We start from the raw sequence: 19,075 nt of genomic DNA on the forward strand, positions 1-19,075 counted from the left end.
AACACTTGACGGCATGATTTTGATTTTCAACCGCACTCTAAAGCTACTTATTCCGGTATTCGGAGCATAGAACTTTGAGACAAACAGTTAAAAATGCCTAGGTATTATCTACCATGGACTTAAAATAGTTTCGCACATAATCGTAATGTTCATGTAGATGTTGTAGAATATTCCAAATGATTTTCGATTGATACCGTTGAAGTATTAGATGTGCACAGAAGGGAAAAGTACACGATACATGGTATCGTATGGTGTAACCTTCCTAACACCTTAAGTTTCCCCTCCATGTATCGCATGAAAAAGATTCTTACCGGGCGACCGGGGTAGGACATAGCCCGAAGAGATTCAACCAATGGTTTCAAAGTCCACATGCAGATATACCTGAGGAGTGATTGCATTACTGTGCTGACAGCAAGCCCCGGAGGCCCACGGGTAGATGTAGGTGATGTGTAGTTAGGTAAACATGTGAAGAATACATCGGATGAAAATTTGAAGAAAGAATGAACCGATCTGCTTCAGGGTCTGTTGGAAAAAGGTGGAATCTGAATGGGATCCTAACGCCCAATATAGAAGCACGGGCATTTGAATGTGTTTGATCTCCTCATTTGTTCCATCTCACGTCAGAGAATATATCATAACCACGAATCAGATGAGGATAGACTTACAATGAATCTGAAGTTTTAAGTTTAGGATATACACAGCCACTTGGCTAACCGATTCAGCAGCTAGATGGCTTCTAGATACTGTATCAGCTTCAGCAGTAATATTGTTCAGATACAATACAGAAACTGTGTTGCATGAACCGAAGCACCTAGGGACTATCCGTACGGTGTACACGGCGCAGAGTACGGTGGTTAGATGATGTTTATTTTGTCGGATGGCACATTCTGAGCCCAGCGCTCGTGTCTGTGCTGTGCTGTGCTGCGATGGGGTGTGCTGTGGTGTGGTGTGATGTATATCCTAACGAGGAGAAATATGAGAAATTCTCGTCCTTATTTTTCCTTCCTTCTTCCTTCTTCTGCTTCTTCTTCTCTCCGACCCCTTCCAACTCTGAACAAATCAAATCCTGATCTCCTCCAAGCATCTATTTTAATGAACCCGCAGGCGGGAGGGGAGGTCTATTCGCTAGATTGTCCGTGAAAGGAAGAAGGTATAGCGATACCTATAAACACTAAACATTGACTTGACATCCATCTAGATACCTAGCCAGGCACTAGGTACTGTCTGAATGAAGAAGATTCGAGACTTCCAGATATGACGGTCATAACCAACGGATATCTATTACCATATTGGGAAGGACATTGAGATTAATCTGCTATACGCAGTAAATATAAGGTAAACGGGCTCGGAGAATTACCTTGGTGTGAACGGAGTGGAAAAGTATAATGAAGATTGATTTCCCATTATAGTTTAGCTTCTGCTATAAAAAGCAGGCGTCTGTACTAAATTTAAATTTGGGCGATTTGGATAATGCACGCACACAGCACGCAGCACACATTAATACCTACGAACCTTGTGTAGGTAATCCCAGCAAAACATGAAACGAAAGCTCGGCCACTAATCATGAGTTTTGACCAATTAAAATTAAATTAACGGTAAGATACATTTTTCTCAATTTTTTCTTTTTTCCCTCTCTCATCAATATTCACTTCACTTATCTCATACCTCAATCTAGCCACTCACACATAACTCATGGATGCATATATTCTCCGGAAGCGATTCCATTCAGACCTCAGAATTTGGTGACGACATGGTACCACTATGTGACGACGCATATTCTTTTTGATCTCAATGGCAATTACGAAGATGTACGATGTAGTGTACCAAATAAAAGGATCAATAAAGAGAATTGCCATGGACCCCAGCCACCTCCGATACGTACGTATGTATGTGTGTGTGTGTGTGTGTGTGTGTCTGTCTGTATGTAATGTACTATATTGTATTCTACTTACTGTATTGTACTGTATACAGAACAAATGCTTTTCTCCGTACTCATTTGTGTTGACGATGGATGGATGTGTTGGCAAGCAACAACACAAACCATAACCTGGCAGAAGCACGAGCTGAACACAGCGAGAATAAACTCTCCATCTGATTTGAGATAGGATTGGATATACACACGTCTTATGAACATAAGGTAGAAAGACATACCTACTTCCCGTAAGTACTTTTTTGCCATGCAAATAACCCTTCTGCAGCTGTCATCTGTCGTTCCACAGCATAGTCACGATGGCAAGACAACTTATTCATAGGTCAGCCTCATGTACATTCTCCCCTTACAGCTCTTTATACGAAGGTACATTTTTGCTTCCGCGTGGCTGCAGGCATCGAACCAAAACTCCATCATCTATCCAGCCCACTATCATCTAGCCTATCAGCACATTGGCAAAGTTTAGAAACGACTTGCTAAAACACCCGCACATACCACACCCGAATTTGGTGTAATTTCGTCTTTTGTTGAACGGAAAACTACCCCCCTCAACAACAAAAAAACTTGTATCGAAGTATCGAAGTATCTCATCTATTTTGAGTACTCTTTTCATTTGCACAAGCTTGCACCAATTTGAAAGGCCCTTCATAGCCATCACTCACTGCTATTTAGTGTTTACCTTCATTAAACTATAGTAGTAAGAGACGATGCACTCGGACTGCCGAACTGCATCTGTCCGTGAGATCACTGGTCAGACACCCAGTCAAATTGAAACGATTGAACGAATTTCCGAAATCGACCACTAGACTTCATATCAAACATGTCATTCTAGAAGTTGGCGAAGTTTGTTTGGTGGTTCTTCAATCTTGAATCATGCAAATTCAACAAATGTATCTTTTGACTGATTTATGGAAACATTGGCCAAGTCAACTCCGTTATTGCTTCTACTCCATATGTTCCACACTTTGATTTTTCGCATCAGCTTCTCAAAGTAGCTTGTGTGGAGAATTGGGGTCAATCGTGTGTTGTGTCAATTGTGATTCACCATAACCCGGGTGAAGAAGATCCAAGTGTTCAGATGATGATCCCCATCTAAAGGAAATCTCGAAACATGGCGGACCACACTGCCACACGGCCGCTATGCATGGATCTAAAATTTCCCTACCGAGCACAAGGGCCAAGAATTCTATGGGTTCACCCATAAACAGGAAAAACTCGACCAAGAGACCCCTGGACTACTATCGACAAGGCTCCGAAGATGGGACCCAGTTTAGCTAGCCTACCCAGTCAGCATGGATCAAGTGTATAACAAGAGTATAGAGTGTGGGGAATCTTAACATCAAACACTGGACAAAGTCCCGTTTTGCTAGTGAACTCAATGCACTCAATGCCACTCATGCAAGTTCACCACTTCTAGCCCTCGGATTGGATCTTCACTCCTCACTGACCTTACTTCATATCCAGCATCCAATGTCTTTACAGTACCACTTAGGGTTATGCATGTCGCCGCCAGTTGCCTCTTCTTCTGTTGTTTCTTTATCATTATCCGGTCGCGCATACCCGAAGTAGCCCTACTTCATTCTTAGTAGTGTCCATCATCTTTCTTGGCTTCGTCCTATCTTTTCTGTCCACTCATTCGCTCGACTTCGGAATCAAATTTTGTTTGTCAATTTATCTCGACGTCAGTATATTCCGAACCTTGATATCCTCGATAAAGTCGCCTATTAACAACAGTTCAACTTATAGATCAAAGGACAAGATAAGACCCTTGGGAGATTCAAAAGTTGTCGAATTCTCGCCTTGCCTGATATATCGAACCTCCAAACGAGCAGATAGCTATCGTCCAAGCTGGAAAGCCTTAACGTTTCGACAAGACTTGAAGGCATAGAATTATCTCATTGTTTCCTCCGGACTTTAGGAGATCCCGCAAATCAGTTCCATCAGGTTAGATGTTTGGACGATATCAACGATACACCAAAGCTTCATAATAGGTGTTTCGAACGTGTCCGATGAGGTCAATGCATTGTCGGACGTCGATCCAAGAATTAGTCTAGCCTTGTCAATTCGCAAGAGCATTTTGGATCAGCACCACTGTTTTTACACAGTATCACTCTATCGAAGTCATTCTGAACAAGGGATACTCCCTGTCAATCAAGTCCATTAGTTCAGTACAAACTCTGAAACAGCCTGCATCATTCAATATACTTTATTGCCACATATCCTCCTCGACCTTCTTTTGAATTGAAAGGTCAACAATCAACCTTTATATCAAATCGACAAAGACTAATACTGATTCTAAACCTTTTCGCAACTTTGCAAGGCATTGGAGAAAGGAATATTCACTGCCAGAAGGCCTATTTGAAAGGCCAAGAAACAATACCCTGCAGCGCGGAGGATCTTTTAACTGAAAGCTCATATAACTTCATTCACTTCAAGATGGACGTAACATCGTTATTGAATTCCAACAGCGCTGCTGCTGAGCAGCAAAAGCGTCAAGGAGAACGATTCGTATTACCATCAAGAAATCGAACACCATGGGACGCAAATGGCTATTCACTACCAATCAATACATCAAATCATACGATTAATATCGGAGAGCTCGGTACAGGAAATGAGTTGAGTACGGTGAACAACGGCAATCCGAGAATTCACTGTTATGATTCACACGGGACGGATTCAGAAAGGTCACATCATAAATTCTCTGATAGTCGGAGCAGTTTATCTTCTTTCACATCAACAACCAACTCAACAGCCACCTCCTCTTCGAACCATTCTCGATTATCTTCTTTCAGTACGAACAACAGCCATCCTGTTAGTTTTTCACACAAGTACTGCAATTCTGCAGTGGAAAACTCTATAGATTTAAATTGTTCTTACTCTATTACCTCCCAAAATAAAGTCGAATCGCATTCAGCACCAACTTCTCCCCACAACACAAGAAAAATTAGCATCATGGTATCTAGTCCAACAGAGAACCTAGATGCTCTAGCTGCTTTAGCAGAACAAGAATCATCTCGATCATCTCCTAAGAACAATGATGCTCGTTCTCAAAGTGTCGTTGCTGCTCCAGGAGCTTCAGACCAGGTTGATTCTGTTAGAGAATCTGAGAGTCGACCTGGTTCTCCAAGTGATGCTATGTTGATCAGACGCCCGGATTTGCCACGTTTAAATACAGATACAAGTGATAACGGTTTCGAATCAGATCCGTAAGTTTATCCTCCGAACAATGATTTTTGGTCTGATAATTGTTTCAATCCAATGTTATTTTTACTATCTTGTGTACTTGACTAACATGAATTCAGTAGTAGCAATTTCTATCGCAGCGTTCCTATCGAGCTCAATAATGGTGCTATGAATCCTACATTGCACAAGAGAAACATTTCTGCACCAATTCTACGCCGACCAAGTCGTGTTCCAGCATCTGGTGTTGGTCCAATTCCCGAACTTACTCCACCTAACTCAACCCGTCTTACAAACCTACCATCACCATTGGATGATGATGAGGATGCAGAAGGTGATCCAGTCACACCACCACCAGCAGATGGAACTGATGCAGACACTCCTCCGGAGTGTATGTATATCCCTAACTGCGATACGGGATCGCAACCTCGCAAAGCTATCTCGCATATCTTTGGTCGCAATAAGATGTGCACTAGATTGATTCCACAATCTGTTTGGGTTCATTATTGTCGCAAGCATTACCAACGCTCCCGTTATCGTAACCCTAAGGAGTATGCCAAGTTACAGTGTGACTTGGTTCAGCAACAAATCCGTCGTGTTTACGACTGGTCTGCACAAAATAAGCGTCGCGGCGAACCCGGTACTATCAAAGATTGGGGTATTGCCATCAGAAAGCGTGAGCAGAAGCGTTTGGATGAACTTAAAGGTTCTGGTCGAAAGAGACGATTCGATGATGAGGATGAGGGCGATGATGATCAAGGTCCGCGTCCACCAACTGCTGTTCCGGATTGGCTCCTCTCTGTCATTGGATCAGGTTACACCACCGAGGAAATTCTCGAAATCTTCAACCGACTCCACCAAGAGGTTCTTGATGATCTTCTGCCATGCTTCCCAGACATTGAAATTTTGCCAAATATTACCGTTGACCAAGACGAGCCCAAGTCGCCAAAGGGATATGCTAAGCGCAAGATCTCTTCCGCAGGTCATAAGCGTTCCCAATCTCTTGGTGTAAGTGCGATGAAGGCTCAAAATTACGGCACTCCTTCAGGACAAGACCGTAGAATGAGTCAACCAGTCCAATTTCAAAGCCCAAACAATGGAGGAGTCCCTACATACAGCACTACCTTGAAGCGTCGTCGTCCTAATTCAAATGATGCTAACGCTCAAAATTTGCAATTCACACCCATTCCATCAAATTTCGAACGTCGCCGCTCATTCCAACCCGCCTTCAACACAGGTTTTGAGCGTATTGACGAAAATCATCAATCCTCTGTGATTGACAATGACTTCGAGTTTCCAAGAGGTCGTACACATGCTCGCGCTTCCTCTGTCTATCAATCACCATTAGCTGCACCTGTTGCTCGTCCATTGGGAATTCATCAAAACCAAGTCGAAACTCAAATTCAACATATGGAGACTGGCTTCAGTATGAATGGTGGAAGCATGAGCATGAATATGGGTATGCAAGGCATGCAAGGTCGTGTTCGTCCTTCGCATCAACGTTCCCAATCTGATATGATGGTTGGTCGAAATGCAATGCAACCAAACATGATGGTCCCAAACCTTATGTCTTCCCAAAACTTTAACAGCAATGTTGAGTTCTCTACTCCTCAATATCAACAATCAAGTTTTGCCCAAATGAATGATCCTCGTCAACAAGCTATCCGTCAAAGTTCGTATGGCATGCAACAACAGCAACAACAAAGTCGTCGTCAATTTGGTCAACAGCAACAATACCGTCAAGAATCTCCAGCTGGTAGCAGCGTTGCCAATAGCCCTATCGTAGGCCCAGTTAGTCAAGGTAGTAACTTCTCTACTCAGCAACGCTCCCAATCAACTGGTAGACGCGCCCAACAAAATCCTCAAATGCGAAGCAACCAGATGTATGAGGATAACACCCCCAGACGCCGCCAATACGAATAAGGCAACTAAGTCTTATAATCTATTTCACATTGATTTTTGATTTTGATTGCTTTCGGTTTTGGGACAATTGTTTTCGGATGGGCGCATACAATTTGCTTTATGATACCCATCTACACACTTAACTTTGCTACTTGCTTTATCTTCTCGGTTTTCTTTAATAATGGTTCTTCCTACATCGGACCATCGCATTCATTCAAAAGTTTGCTTCGCCTTGCTTCTGCTTGATTTTGCATTATTCCTTCGCAATGACAACAGCAACTACAATCTGATACTTACGGTCTCTTCTTCACTACTCTCCTCGAAACTCCAATCAGACGGTGACCATCAGCCAACTTCTTTAATCACATTGGTATCACATTGGTTGTCACTCAAAGATATCTTACAAACTTGTAAATTCGGAGGGAATGGTGCAGATTACGTCTGATTTTTCGGGGAACATGGACACTTGCTTTATTTCATCTGGATGTGCTTCGTTAAGAGTCAAAATTAAACGTCTCATGAGCCATGATGATATATATCTGGTGTTCCTTTCCCATTTTCCTTTGTTTTCTTTTTCGGCTCTGGAGTGTAGAGTTCAGAAAAAGCTTTTCTTTCTGCGTGATTTTATTGGAGGCTTAGATTGAGCGCGTGCATGGAATGAATGAATGGATGGATGATGGGGATGGGCGTCAAAAATGCATGGTGGAGTATGGATTGCTTGATGATCAACAAATGGAGCATATCAGTTTAGTTCTCCTTCTTTGACTCTTAATTTGGTTTGCATGCATGGTATTTCAGCGGGTGGGATTTGGTTTATGATTTTTTTTTGAGTGGTGGGAATAGCGACATAACAATACTTGTGATGAACAGAAGAGTGATGGCATAGCATAGCATAGGGATACGAATAAAACCCCCATCAGGTATATGATGTGCAATTAATAGATAGTTAGATAGTGAAATTGAGAATTCTTGATTCAATCTTATGGGCTGCTTGATTTAGTGAGTGATTTACATGAGAGTTTGTGATTATACATTAATTATGATGCGCGGACTCGCAAAACGATGGATGATTTGGAGTGAATAACAGGGCAATGACATACTGGATATGAACTTTGTAAGCAATTCAGAGAAACCGATTTCAATAGAGGAGATTTGAGAGGGAATAGAGTTTCTGGGCTCACATCATCGGCTTCATTAGCAGTAGCTCAACTAATGCGGAAGAAAATTCACGGCACATGAAACGGGACGATCGAAGTGGACATTCTCCGCCACAAGATTCGGCTTGGAAACTCAAAATCAAAATCAAAAATCGACGAAAGGCGAAAGAGATGTTTTCTAGACTAGATACCGTAATTCGTAAAGGTTTATGCAGGTCTAAAACCGCGGAAAGCTTCCTGCTGGGTGCTAGGTATGTGTGCGGGGAAATATCCCCGGGGAGAAGGAAAGGATGGATGCTGAACTAGGAGGATCTGATATCGAGACACCAAAAAATTACTATTTGTACTGGTGTACCTCGAAGATATCAACAACTTCTTTAGATCTAGGAAGTGATGAATAAGCTCCCGGCATCGGAGGTCTAGATCGATCTTTGTGGGAATTCGAGAGAACTTATCTGTGATGTGTGTATAGGCTATACTCTGCGAATGTCCATCGATTCTTGAATAGTTGCTCTTCGCAGCATTAGTTTAATGCATCAATTTAGATCTAAATAAAGCTCATCAAGAGGTTAAAACCAGAAGACGAGGGTTAGATCAAAAGATCAGAAGATAGATAGCTACCTATTTTGATAATTCATTCGATCGGCTGATGTTGTGGGGGCAAAAAGGAAACGAGAATGTAGGAGGGTATGTACATGTACATACATGCATCTGATAACACTTTGCCACTGGCCCGGATTCCGATTTGAGGAGGTTCACCGGATGCGGATTGGGGATGGGAGATGGGGAATTGAGGACTGTAGTGTAGCTGTGTGCATACGTACGCAATGTGATATCCAATCTTATCATAGACTCTTCCTTGTGTGCTCAGGATATGTAAGTCAATACTTCGCCCCCTCACATCTTCGCCTCGAAGATTCCAGCGAATCTGCCTCGTATAGCTTGCGTAGTGGTACAGAATTTAACTTACAGTACACTTCATATGGTGGAAAGCCTTGATCGACTTTCCTGCTACATGACACCTCGCTGCTAGTTACCAGTATAAAACCCGATACTCCGGAGATCAGCGTGTAAAGTTTGCTCGCTGATTTGGTATTTGATATTGATGATTAGTATATAGTGGCAGCCTTGTGATAGTTCGAGATGAGCTGAACGGGGTCTGAGTATGCATACTGCGTACCTATGCAGGTGCGGGGCTCGGTAGTAATTGCGAATCGGAGTAAAACATTGTTTTGTTGGAGTACTTGGTTGTTGTCTCGATGATATTTGATGGATATATGGATAAATGGTTCAACGTTGTGAAGGAAGGAAGGTGTCTTTGCTAGGTAAAGACAAGCTTGACCTAGCAAGGAAGCCGTTGAACCCGGTTTTATTCTCCGACAATCATTCTCAGGTGTTTGAGGTTTCTGCTGCTAGTGAGGAGAACAGTACTACACAAACATCGTTCTACCCTGATTTCATCCATTTATCCTTGATGTCTATCACTTCTCCCCCTCTCGAGCTCCTCGCTCTTTCATCCCTTCCATTCTCACCAGCCCCAACCCAGAGCAAGCAAGCCACAGTGGCTCGGTAAATTACACGTGCATATCACGTGTAAGACTCAGTATGTTCAGCGGCTAAAAGATCCGGTACAGCGGGGCCAACCAATCGAAAGAATCTCGTCTAAGATCTGAAAACCCATGTTCATGTTTCAAAATGCGTCGAACGATCCTGGTTATTAATATATTTGACGGATATTATCTCTCCACATTAGATTAACTTTTTTCTGTAGAAATCCTGGGTATGATGATTTGGATGAATGGAAAGGAAAGAAATGGATTCATGTGGATGATTTGAATGTGTGGTGGAATCGATGGATGATTAGAATTATGAATGGAAATACATGAGGGGTATATGTTGAGATATATGAATTGGTGAAAGGGATACGGACAGGCGGTCCGCCAGCGTATGTTCTAAAGTGTTGAGGGGGAGAAGGATAGGAATTGTAGCTGCTGATTAATGGTTGGATGGGAGAATCGACTACACTTTTCCATGGAATGATGTCTGGAAATTGGTGAAGGGTTAGACATGAGAAGGGGGATTCAATAAAGCCGCCCCAAAAGCGAAGCGATGATAGGTAGAGTACCTATCGCTAATCCTTCATCTACCCCTTCATTCAAATATACACAACACACACTTACTCCTTTTCAAAAGAAACAAACACATCCAACATCTAACATCCAACATCCAACATCCGAATTCTGAGTTAGGATTCTAGATTCCCCGTTTCGTTTTTTCAATCTTCTATCCAATGCCAAGCACGGATAAACGCATCATAAACATAAGCAACAAACCCACTTCATGACCCGAATCAGATGAACTCAAACCAATTATTTTATATGAGACAATGATCATATCCGGTCCGTCCTGCCATGGACATCACCAAAACTTCATCTAATTTCTTCATGAATCTTCCGTTCTATACCCCAATTATACAACATGCATTGTTCATCTGACTTCATTCGGCGTTTACGCCTATATGGAATTTCCTAGTCAGGAATTGCCTAGGTGTGGGCGGTTAATGATTCCATATTTGATGATGGCACTTTAATTTGGGAAATTGGAGGTACGAACAAAAGTTTCCGAATAACGGGTGCTTAATTTGTTTCGTAGTAACTACCTAGGTAGGCTTCACTAAAATCGCCTTGCGAGGAAAATATACGATTCTCTATAATAACTTTGGATTTCCTCTCTCTGCGATTTCGATCTTTTCTTTGAACTTTGTCCTGTGTGCTATTCAGTTCGTTTCACTCTTTTAAACTTTGCTTTCTATTTTTCTACATTCTCTTTCTCAGACACAATTTTTATATATCCAGTGGATATTCAACAAGGTACTTGAAGTATCCATATAACAAAATCAAACACAATGCATTTTTCAAAGAAGGCTCTGGCAGCCCTTATTGGGTCTGCGACTAGCGCAAACGGTGCGATCTTGTGGGATGGACGATTCGATTCTTCTTCCATGGCAGATTTGGAAGCTTGGTCATGGAGTAACGCTGTTGGTGATTACCAAAATTATATCGTGAGTATATTTTGTAGGACTCCAGTGATATAAATGATATCTAACAAACAAATAGCATGGTACAGGTAACATTACCGATTATGTTGCTCTCGACAGCACTTACAAGAACCCTGCCGATTCCGGATCATCCCTCGGTGCCAAAATCACTCTTGATAGTACCTCATACTGGGAAGGTCAAACCATGCGTCGTACCGAATTGATTCCTCAAACCACCGCGGCTATTGGAAGTGGAAAGGTTTACTACCATTTCAGTATGAAGCGTGAAGATACCAATGCACCAAGTATCAACAGAGAACATCAAATCTGTTTCTTCGAGAGTCATTTCACAGAGATGAAGAGTGGTTGGATTAGTGGAGAGACTGGATCCAGTGATCCTCTTTTGAGATGGGAAGTCAGTGCGACTAGTCAATGGAGTACTAACTGGACTGCTGGTGTTTGGCACAACATTGCTTACGGAATTGTATGTTGGAATTCTTTCGATCTTTCTCATCATATACTAATATACTATTCAAGGATTTCTCCGCAGGCTCAGTTGAATTTTACCACTCCACCGGATCCGATGCTCTCACCCTTACCGTCCCAGCCGTTTCCGTTTCCGCCTCTTCCAACGGTGCAGACTGGCATTTGGGAGTTCTCGAACTCCCCGTTACCGGTCAAACTGACGGAACCGAAGATTTCTATTTCTCCGGTGTATACATCGAGAGTGGATCGCTTACCACTAGTGTTGCTGGACCAGATGGAGCCGTGGTTTCCAGTTCTTCTTCTTCTGCAACTACGTCAGTAGATTCTTCTTCTGTTGCATCTTCCAGTGCTGTTGTTTCTTCTTCGGTTCCTTCTAGCTCAGTAGTTTCTTCTGTCCTTTCTAGCTCAGTAGTTTCTTCTGTTCCAAGCTCGATTGTTTCTTCTTCCATTCCTTCTTCTAGCGCCACTCAGGAATCCTCATCATCGGTCATTCAATCTTCACCAACATCTATCGCCGTCGCAATTCAACAATCTTCAGTCATCTCCTCTCCATCAAGCTCGACCAAAAAATCCTGCACGAAAAAGGTCGCCTCCGCTACTCCCATCTCAAGTGTCGCAGCTCAACAATCATCCACCAAGAAATCTTGCACAAAGAAGGCTTCCGCTAGTGCAACTCAAGCTAGTGGATCCATCGTCGAATTCACCTCAACTCAAACTGTTACCTCTATCGATATCGTCCCTACTACCGTCTATGTTACCGCCGGAGGATCAACCTTCCTAACCACTTCTTCTATTTCCTCAACTTATACCTCTGAATCCGCCATTATCACCTCTTCTGTTATTTCCAATGCAGCTCCATCTACTTTTGTCACTTCTAAGAAGTCTTGCACAAAGAAGGCTTCTTCCGCTGCTGCAGTTGCATCAAGTTTGGCGGGAAATGTAAACGTAGCTGCTAGCTCTTCAATGATTCTAACTTCTGCGAGTGCTAGCTCAAAGCCACATACTACCGTCACCATGACCGTTACTCAAACCACTTCCACCACTGTCGCTTCGAGCGCGGGTGCTACCAGCACTGGAGGAAGCAGCTCGGGAGAGATCGCTTTGTATATGCAATGTGGAGGAAAGAACTGGACCGGAACTGGTACTTGCGTTAGTGGAAGTACCTGCACTGTCCAAAATGATTATTATAGTCAGTGTATTTCTGCTTAAAGTAGATAATTGAAAGAGGTTTAAGGGGATGGGAGAGAGGAGGAAAGTTCTATTCTGTTGTATATAGTTTGAGATGTTTGTACATGTCTATGTGATTCGAAATGAATAGTCGGAATCATATATATCTATTAAGTACATACTACATTACGTTGTTGCCCGTTCCAATTGGGTGGTGATTGTTATCGAATAGACAATATAGTGGTCGATTTTCTTCAAAAGACCCTTGAACCTTAAGATTTTCGAATAGTATGCTGAGATGAAAAGTACCCCGTGGGTTCATACACACACTGGTGATTCAACTTTCGAAATCTTGACAATTTCATTCTTCAATTGTTTGATTTCGGAATCTATCGTTTCATTGTTGAATCTCTATTGAAACATTGTAACAATTCTCAAGAGTTAGTGCAACACCCACTGATGGACATCTTGTTGCAAACGATTATGAATACCGAATATCGATTTTTTTGCAATGATATATTCTCTTCGATCACTCTGACTTACTTGTATCGAGTAAGAATTATAAAAAGACGGATCTCTCTCCGATTTTCTAGAGAAGCGATCATGTGAATATTTACTTCGTCTCACTCTCCACGTTGATTATATAGCCCAAATAAAATGAGAAAGACTCTCTAAGATACAAGGCCTGTGCCAACTGCTCCTTTCTTATGATGTGTGCTCATTTTCGGCCTCTTTTTGTTGTATGGGCATTCACCAGTACTTCAAACGCCCTGGATAATATTTGCATTTAAATTACAGACATGTCAAACTCACATACATATTTCTCGTTCTGGGATCGGCTCCCTTCTCTCATCTCAGGCATCAGATACAAGGAACGACAACTTGTGATTCTGGGACGTGCATCTCGCAGCAAGATGCAATACCAAGACCAACATACAAGAGCCAGAGGTATGTGTAATCACATCTTCGGTCAATAAATAGTGTATACGCGTTCAAAGCATTACTAACATTTCTTTCCTAGGCGAAAACATTTCAAGTGTAGCCACAACAGCTCCCCCGTCGGAGAACATCACTACGAGCTTAGATATGTCTACTGGTCCTTCCAAAGGCACGTTGCTCTCAGGCTCCACATTAAGAGACTGGAACTAGATGAAGTTAATCAATATACAGAGCCACATATCACTTTGACAATACCAGCTGCGTTCAAAAAAATGCTATGTTACTATCATTCACGGCAACACCACTTCAAACTATACGGTCAATGGTGAAGCCACTGCTTCCACACTTCAACACGCACCGGAGAAGATTTAGTTTAATGTTTTCGAGGATCTTTCTGTGAATCCAACAGAAAACAAAAAGTTATCGAAGTTTGGATCGATGGGTTGAGTGTTTAGCGCATGCGGACATACAATTCTCAAAGTAGACATCCTTTGTCAAAGGATTTGAAGTAGGGTTGTAGTCGATTTGATCCCAGATTTTACACGGAATGAAAAGTATGTGGGCTCTCGAACATAAATTTCATACCAAGCTCACACAAGTTCTAGACTATCACCAGCGAATGGGGGTCACCTTGATTATAAATCGGCTCGATGCATCCTTCGAATCTGAACATTCAACATCACTCTTTCAAGCTTTCCCACCCTTTCTTTCCGGTCTTCAGAATCAACATCTCTTTATATTACAAAAAGTTTCTCTTATGCAAGTGGTCGATCCGAGTATATGCGTGATCATTTATGGTTAAGCACTACAAAGGATATATCTCTAGTTCTACGCATCTTATTTTCTTTTCAACGAAAGGATTTTTGAAAAAAAAAAAAAACAGAAACCGAGTAAAACCTTAGTGATATTTTTTCTCAGGGGACGTATTGCGTGCAAGGCGAATATTGAGTAGAACTCAGATGGAGAAAGTTAGTTTAAACTTTCTAAAACCCCTTTCCCCAATCTGCTGTATCTGGTGCTTTTGCTTTCTTCTTGAACGTGAACATGATAACAATGGTACATTCTGAAACCCCATCACCGTTATGACTTCCGCATGTTGTATACCTCATATAAGATCATATGTAAGACCTATGATACGGCTCATCGGCTCAACGGAATCCGGCTCTCCACTACCATTCATGCAAACCTCCCCTGTCTCATCGAGTACAAAACCTACCCCAACCCACGTGTGTGCCCCCTTTAACTCTTTGCACTCAAACATCTTACATCATACTTGAGTCGTAGCACTATAAACCAAACAATTAGGCGTAGGATTACCAGGGCTTCTTAAAATCCTAGAGTCAGCTTCCAAAAAGGATTCGAGGACTAACCTCATTTGCTTTTCGCTTAATTGTAAATTTAAGGTTATTTAGAGGGTTTGATTGGTTTTGATTGGTTTTGGGCGTACGAATGGAGGTTTAATGAAATGAAATATTGATTTTTGTATTTTTGGATGACTTTTTATTATCAAAAGAAAAGTGTGCGATGAGAAGCTAGGAGATTTTGCATGGCCAGACTCTTCCCATGGAAATTCTAAGGGGTCTTCGGAGATTGAGATGTGGCGTTGTGGCTCACAAACTGTGGCATTGAACTAAGTCGAAACGCGTCACGTGCTTCACAGTAGTGCAAAGCTACTGTACCCCACATTGCTATCCACATCTCAACTGAACACAGCCTCTTATTTTTCTTCAACTCAATTGAATCAAGTAATCCACCACCTCATCCATATTCGTCCGACATAGATGGCATGGTACACTGATATGAGGTTACTGAAATATCCGATTCATCTATTTCATTTTGTTTCTTTTCAATGACGGATCTGCATGTTCCCCTTTATCACTTGCATGAAGCGCTGTTTGGAAAATAGTTCTTGGCTTTTCATTTATTCGATGAACTTCTCCTTGTCACCAACCTACGCCTCTCCGAACTTTTCTATTCAAAACAAAAATCCCATCATAAACGAAATTGGATGAAATGTAAGCGCGTCTATTTACCAATAGGAAAAATTGAAGCGAGCGATTTGTTTCATTAACATCGGATATCGGTCAAAGGTAGGCTTGGAACTTCGGATACAGTAGCATTTCATATACATGAAACGGGCAAAAGCTAACGTTTTTCGGGTATCCGCAGAAATCCGTAAAGCGTATTGCCTACACCGATTGGTTTCTCTCCAAACAGATCGCATAAACGACAAGCATCAATCTATCCGATCTTTGAACAAATCTGCGGGGTTAACTAGAGTTCATTTCCAAAATTGATTAAGGATCTTGTTCGGTGGAGTCAAATTGACAATGTTACTCCATAATTCAATACTAGTGGACTCAAATAAAGTTAACCGACTCCTTTGGAAACATGAATATTGAGCCTTGTCATCTCCGTTGACATTCTATCCACTTCGTCAATCATTACGATTAGTTCGCTTATGATTTTTTGCTTGTCCAGATCAAAAGTGGTCATTCCTTTCATCCCTTTTGGTAGATTTCTTCTATAGTGTTTTTACCTTGATTGAACGTTCGGCGGTTGGCTAAGTGGCCAAAATGAGCTAGATATTATGTCGCTCAATCTAATTCCCTGATCAATTTCTCAGAAGTTTATTTCGAATAAGGTAGAATAGATCCACTTCTATTCGACTCCTTTACTTACTTTTCAAGAATGAAGAAGTGTATATAAGGTAGTGAAGTACCTCGATGTATTAATTTTCTCATCATCACAGTCTTTGTACTTTTCTACATTCTTTTATTCTTGTCGCTCTTTCGCAACTCACATTCCTTATTTTCACTTTACATTTCTTCAAGATGTATTCCGCAGCTGTGCTCGCAACTTTCTCCTTCCTTCTCGGCGCCGGCGCTCAACAAGTTGGAACTTCAACCGCCGAAACTCACCCCGCCTTGACCGTTCAAAAATGTGCCGCTGGTGGAACATGTACCGATGAAGCCGATAGCATCGTTCTCGATGCTAACTGGAGATGGCTCCACTCCACCTCCGGATCCACCAACTGTTACACTGGTAACACTTGGGATGCCACTCTTTGCCCAGATGCCGCTACCTGTACCGCCAACTGTGCCCTGGATGGTGCCGATTACGAGGGAACATACGGTATCACCACCAGTGGTGACTCCTTGAAGCTTAGCTTCGTCACCGGAAGCAACGTTGGTTCCCGTACCTACCTCATGGACTCTGAGACTACCTACAAAGAGTTTGCTCTTTTGGGTAACGAGTTCACCTTCACCGTCGATGTTTCCCAGCTTCCTTGCGGTCTTAACGGTGCTCTTTACTTCGTTCCTATGGACGCTGACGGAGGAATGTCCAAGTACTCCACCAACAAAGCAGGTGCTAAGTACGGTACCGGTTACTGCGATGCTCAATGTCCTCAAGACATGAAATTCGTCAACGGTACTGCAAACGTTGAGGGATGGGTCCCTGATAGCAACAGTGCTAACTCTGGAACCGGTAACATCGGATCCTGCTGCTCCGAGTTCGATGTCTGGGAAGCCAACTCCATGGCCCAAGCTCTTACCCCTCACGTCTGCACTGTCGACTCCCAAACCGCTTGCACTGGTGATGACTGTGTCTCAAACACCGGTGTCTGTGATGGAGATGGATGTGACTTCAACCCATACAGAATGGGTAACACCACCTTCTATGGAAGTGGAATGACCATTGATACCACCAAGCCTTTCTCCGTTGTTACTCAATTCGTCACTGATGACGGAACTGAGACTGGTACCCTTACTGAGATCAAGCGTTTCTACGTTCAAGATGATGTCGTCTATGAACAGCCAAGCTCTGACATCTCTGGTGTTTCCGGTAACTCCATCACTGATGACTTCTGCGCTGCTCAAAAGACTGCTTTCGGTGACACCGATTACTTCACCCAAAACGGTGGTATGGCTGCTATGGGTAAGAAGATGGCTGATGGTATGGTTCTTGTTCTCTCCATCTGGGATGATTACAGCGTAAACATGCTCTGGCTCGACTCCGACTACCCAACCGACAAGGATGCCTCTACCCCAGGTGTTTCCCGTGGATCTTGCGCCACCGACTCTGGTGCCCCAGCTACCGTAGAGGCCGCTTCCGGATCTGCTTATGTTACTTTCTCTAGCATCAAGTACGGACCAATCGGATCTACCTTCAATGCCCCAGCCGATAGCTCTTCTTCTGTCACCCCAGTTTCAAGTGCTATTGCTTCAAGCTCAAGCTCTGCTTCAATCGCTCCAGTATCATCTGTCGTCGCTGCCGTTGTTTCTAGTTCCGCCCAAGCCGTTTCTAGCTCTGTTCCATCCGTTGCTAGCTCTGTCCAGGCCGTTTCTAGCGCCGCCCCAGTCGTTTCTAGTGCTGCCCCAGTCATCTCTAGCGCTGCTTCCTCCACCAAGTCCAAGTGTAGCAAGGTTAGCGCTTCAAGCACTCTCAAGACTTCTGTCGCCGCCGCTCCAGTCACTAGTTCCGTTGTTGCTACTAGCGCCGCTAGCTCTGCCGCTCCCGCTGTCTCTTCAGCTGCTTCATCCACTGGTTCCGTTCCTTTGTACGGTAACTGCACTGGTGGAAAGACCTGCTCTGAGGGTACCTGTGTCGTTCAAAATGACTACTACTCTCAATGTGTTGCTTCTTCTTAAGAAGTTGCAATACTTAGAGTATAGATAGTTGTAGATGTTGTCCAATCTTTGGGCAATGGTCCGGGAGATGAATTTTAAGTTCAAATTTTGTATATATTAGCAATTGGCGTGGTATATAGTTTATTGGTTGGTTGAAGATCCACTTTTAGAGATTAGGAAAACTAGAAATATAAGATATGTGGTTTTATAAAATTCTGAGACTTTTATTTGTATCTAGTGATTTTGTGACATGATGCTATGGGACTTGTATTATTTCTCTCTTCACATTATTACTCGAAGGACTCGAAACTTTGGCCGATTCGACTTTATTTGACTCCTAGGCCTCTTATAACTATTGGGATACCTCAAAATGCAGGAAAAAGAACTTGGTCTAAAAAATCATATCAACACACAATCTCCCTTCTTCCTCCACTCAATTGAATATCATCTGATATTTTTCTCAAGCGCTCCTTCTATTTGTTGCCTTTTCTTCTATTAGTGTTTCTCTCTTTCTCGAATGCGATGTGTCTTATCTTTTCCTTGCTTTCTTTCTTTCTTATCTGTTTTTCGTATCGACATGAAGGAGAACGTGAGGGGTTGTCTATGTATTTCTGTGTTTTTTGGAGATAGGTGGATGGGTGGATAG

General features: G+C 42.5%; 4 protein-coding genes across 4 annotated transcripts; all 4 read left to right on the plus strand.

The window, feature by feature from the left end:
• Nucleotides 1-4,366: 4,366 nt before the first annotated feature.
• Bfra_001405 (putative orp1 like protein) lies at nucleotides 4,367-7,033 on the plus strand (the record flags this gene model as incomplete). Its single annotated transcript, XM_037331836.1, has 2 exons — nucleotides 4,367-5,136; nucleotides 5,233-7,033. The coding sequence occupies 2 exons, from the start codon at nucleotides 4,367-4,369 to the stop codon at nucleotides 7,031-7,033; spliced, it is 2,571 nt and encodes an 856-aa protein (XP_037195990.1).
• Nucleotides 7,034-11,074: 4,041 nt separating this feature from the next.
• On the plus strand, nucleotides 11,075-12,901 carry Bfra_001406 (putative carbohydrate-binding module family 1 protein; the record flags this gene model as incomplete). Its single annotated transcript, XM_037331837.1, has 3 exons — nucleotides 11,075-11,230; nucleotides 11,286-11,690; nucleotides 11,744-12,901. 3 exons carry the CDS (start codon nucleotides 11,075-11,077, stop codon nucleotides 12,899-12,901), a joined length of 1,719 nt encoding a protein of 572 aa, XP_037195991.1.
• Nucleotides 12,902-13,659: 758 nt separating this feature from the next.
• Bfra_001407 (uncharacterized protein) lies at nucleotides 13,660-14,008 on the plus strand (the record flags this gene model as incomplete). Its single annotated transcript, XM_037331838.1, has 2 exons — nucleotides 13,660-13,807; nucleotides 13,881-14,008. The coding sequence occupies 2 exons, from the start codon at nucleotides 13,660-13,662 to the stop codon at nucleotides 14,006-14,008; spliced, it is 276 nt and encodes a 91-aa protein (XP_037195992.1).
• A 2,624-nt stretch (nucleotides 14,009-16,632) lies between these two features.
• On the plus strand, nucleotides 16,633-18,450 carry Bfra_001408 (putative glycoside hydrolase family 7 protein; the record flags this gene model as incomplete). Its single annotated transcript, XM_037331839.1, has 1 exon — nucleotides 16,633-18,450. The coding sequence occupies one exon, from the start codon at nucleotides 16,633-16,635 to the stop codon at nucleotides 18,448-18,450; it is 1,818 nt and encodes a 605-aa protein (XP_037195993.1).
• Between the last annotated feature and the right edge of the window lie 625 nt (nucleotides 18,451-19,075).

This window comes from Botrytis fragariae, assembly GCF_013461495.1.
Source record: "Botrytis fragariae strain BVB16 chromosome Unknown tig00000006, whole genome shotgun sequence".
Taxonomy (NCBI): Eukaryota; Fungi; Ascomycota; class Leotiomycetes; order Helotiales; family Sclerotiniaceae; genus Botrytis; species Botrytis fragariae.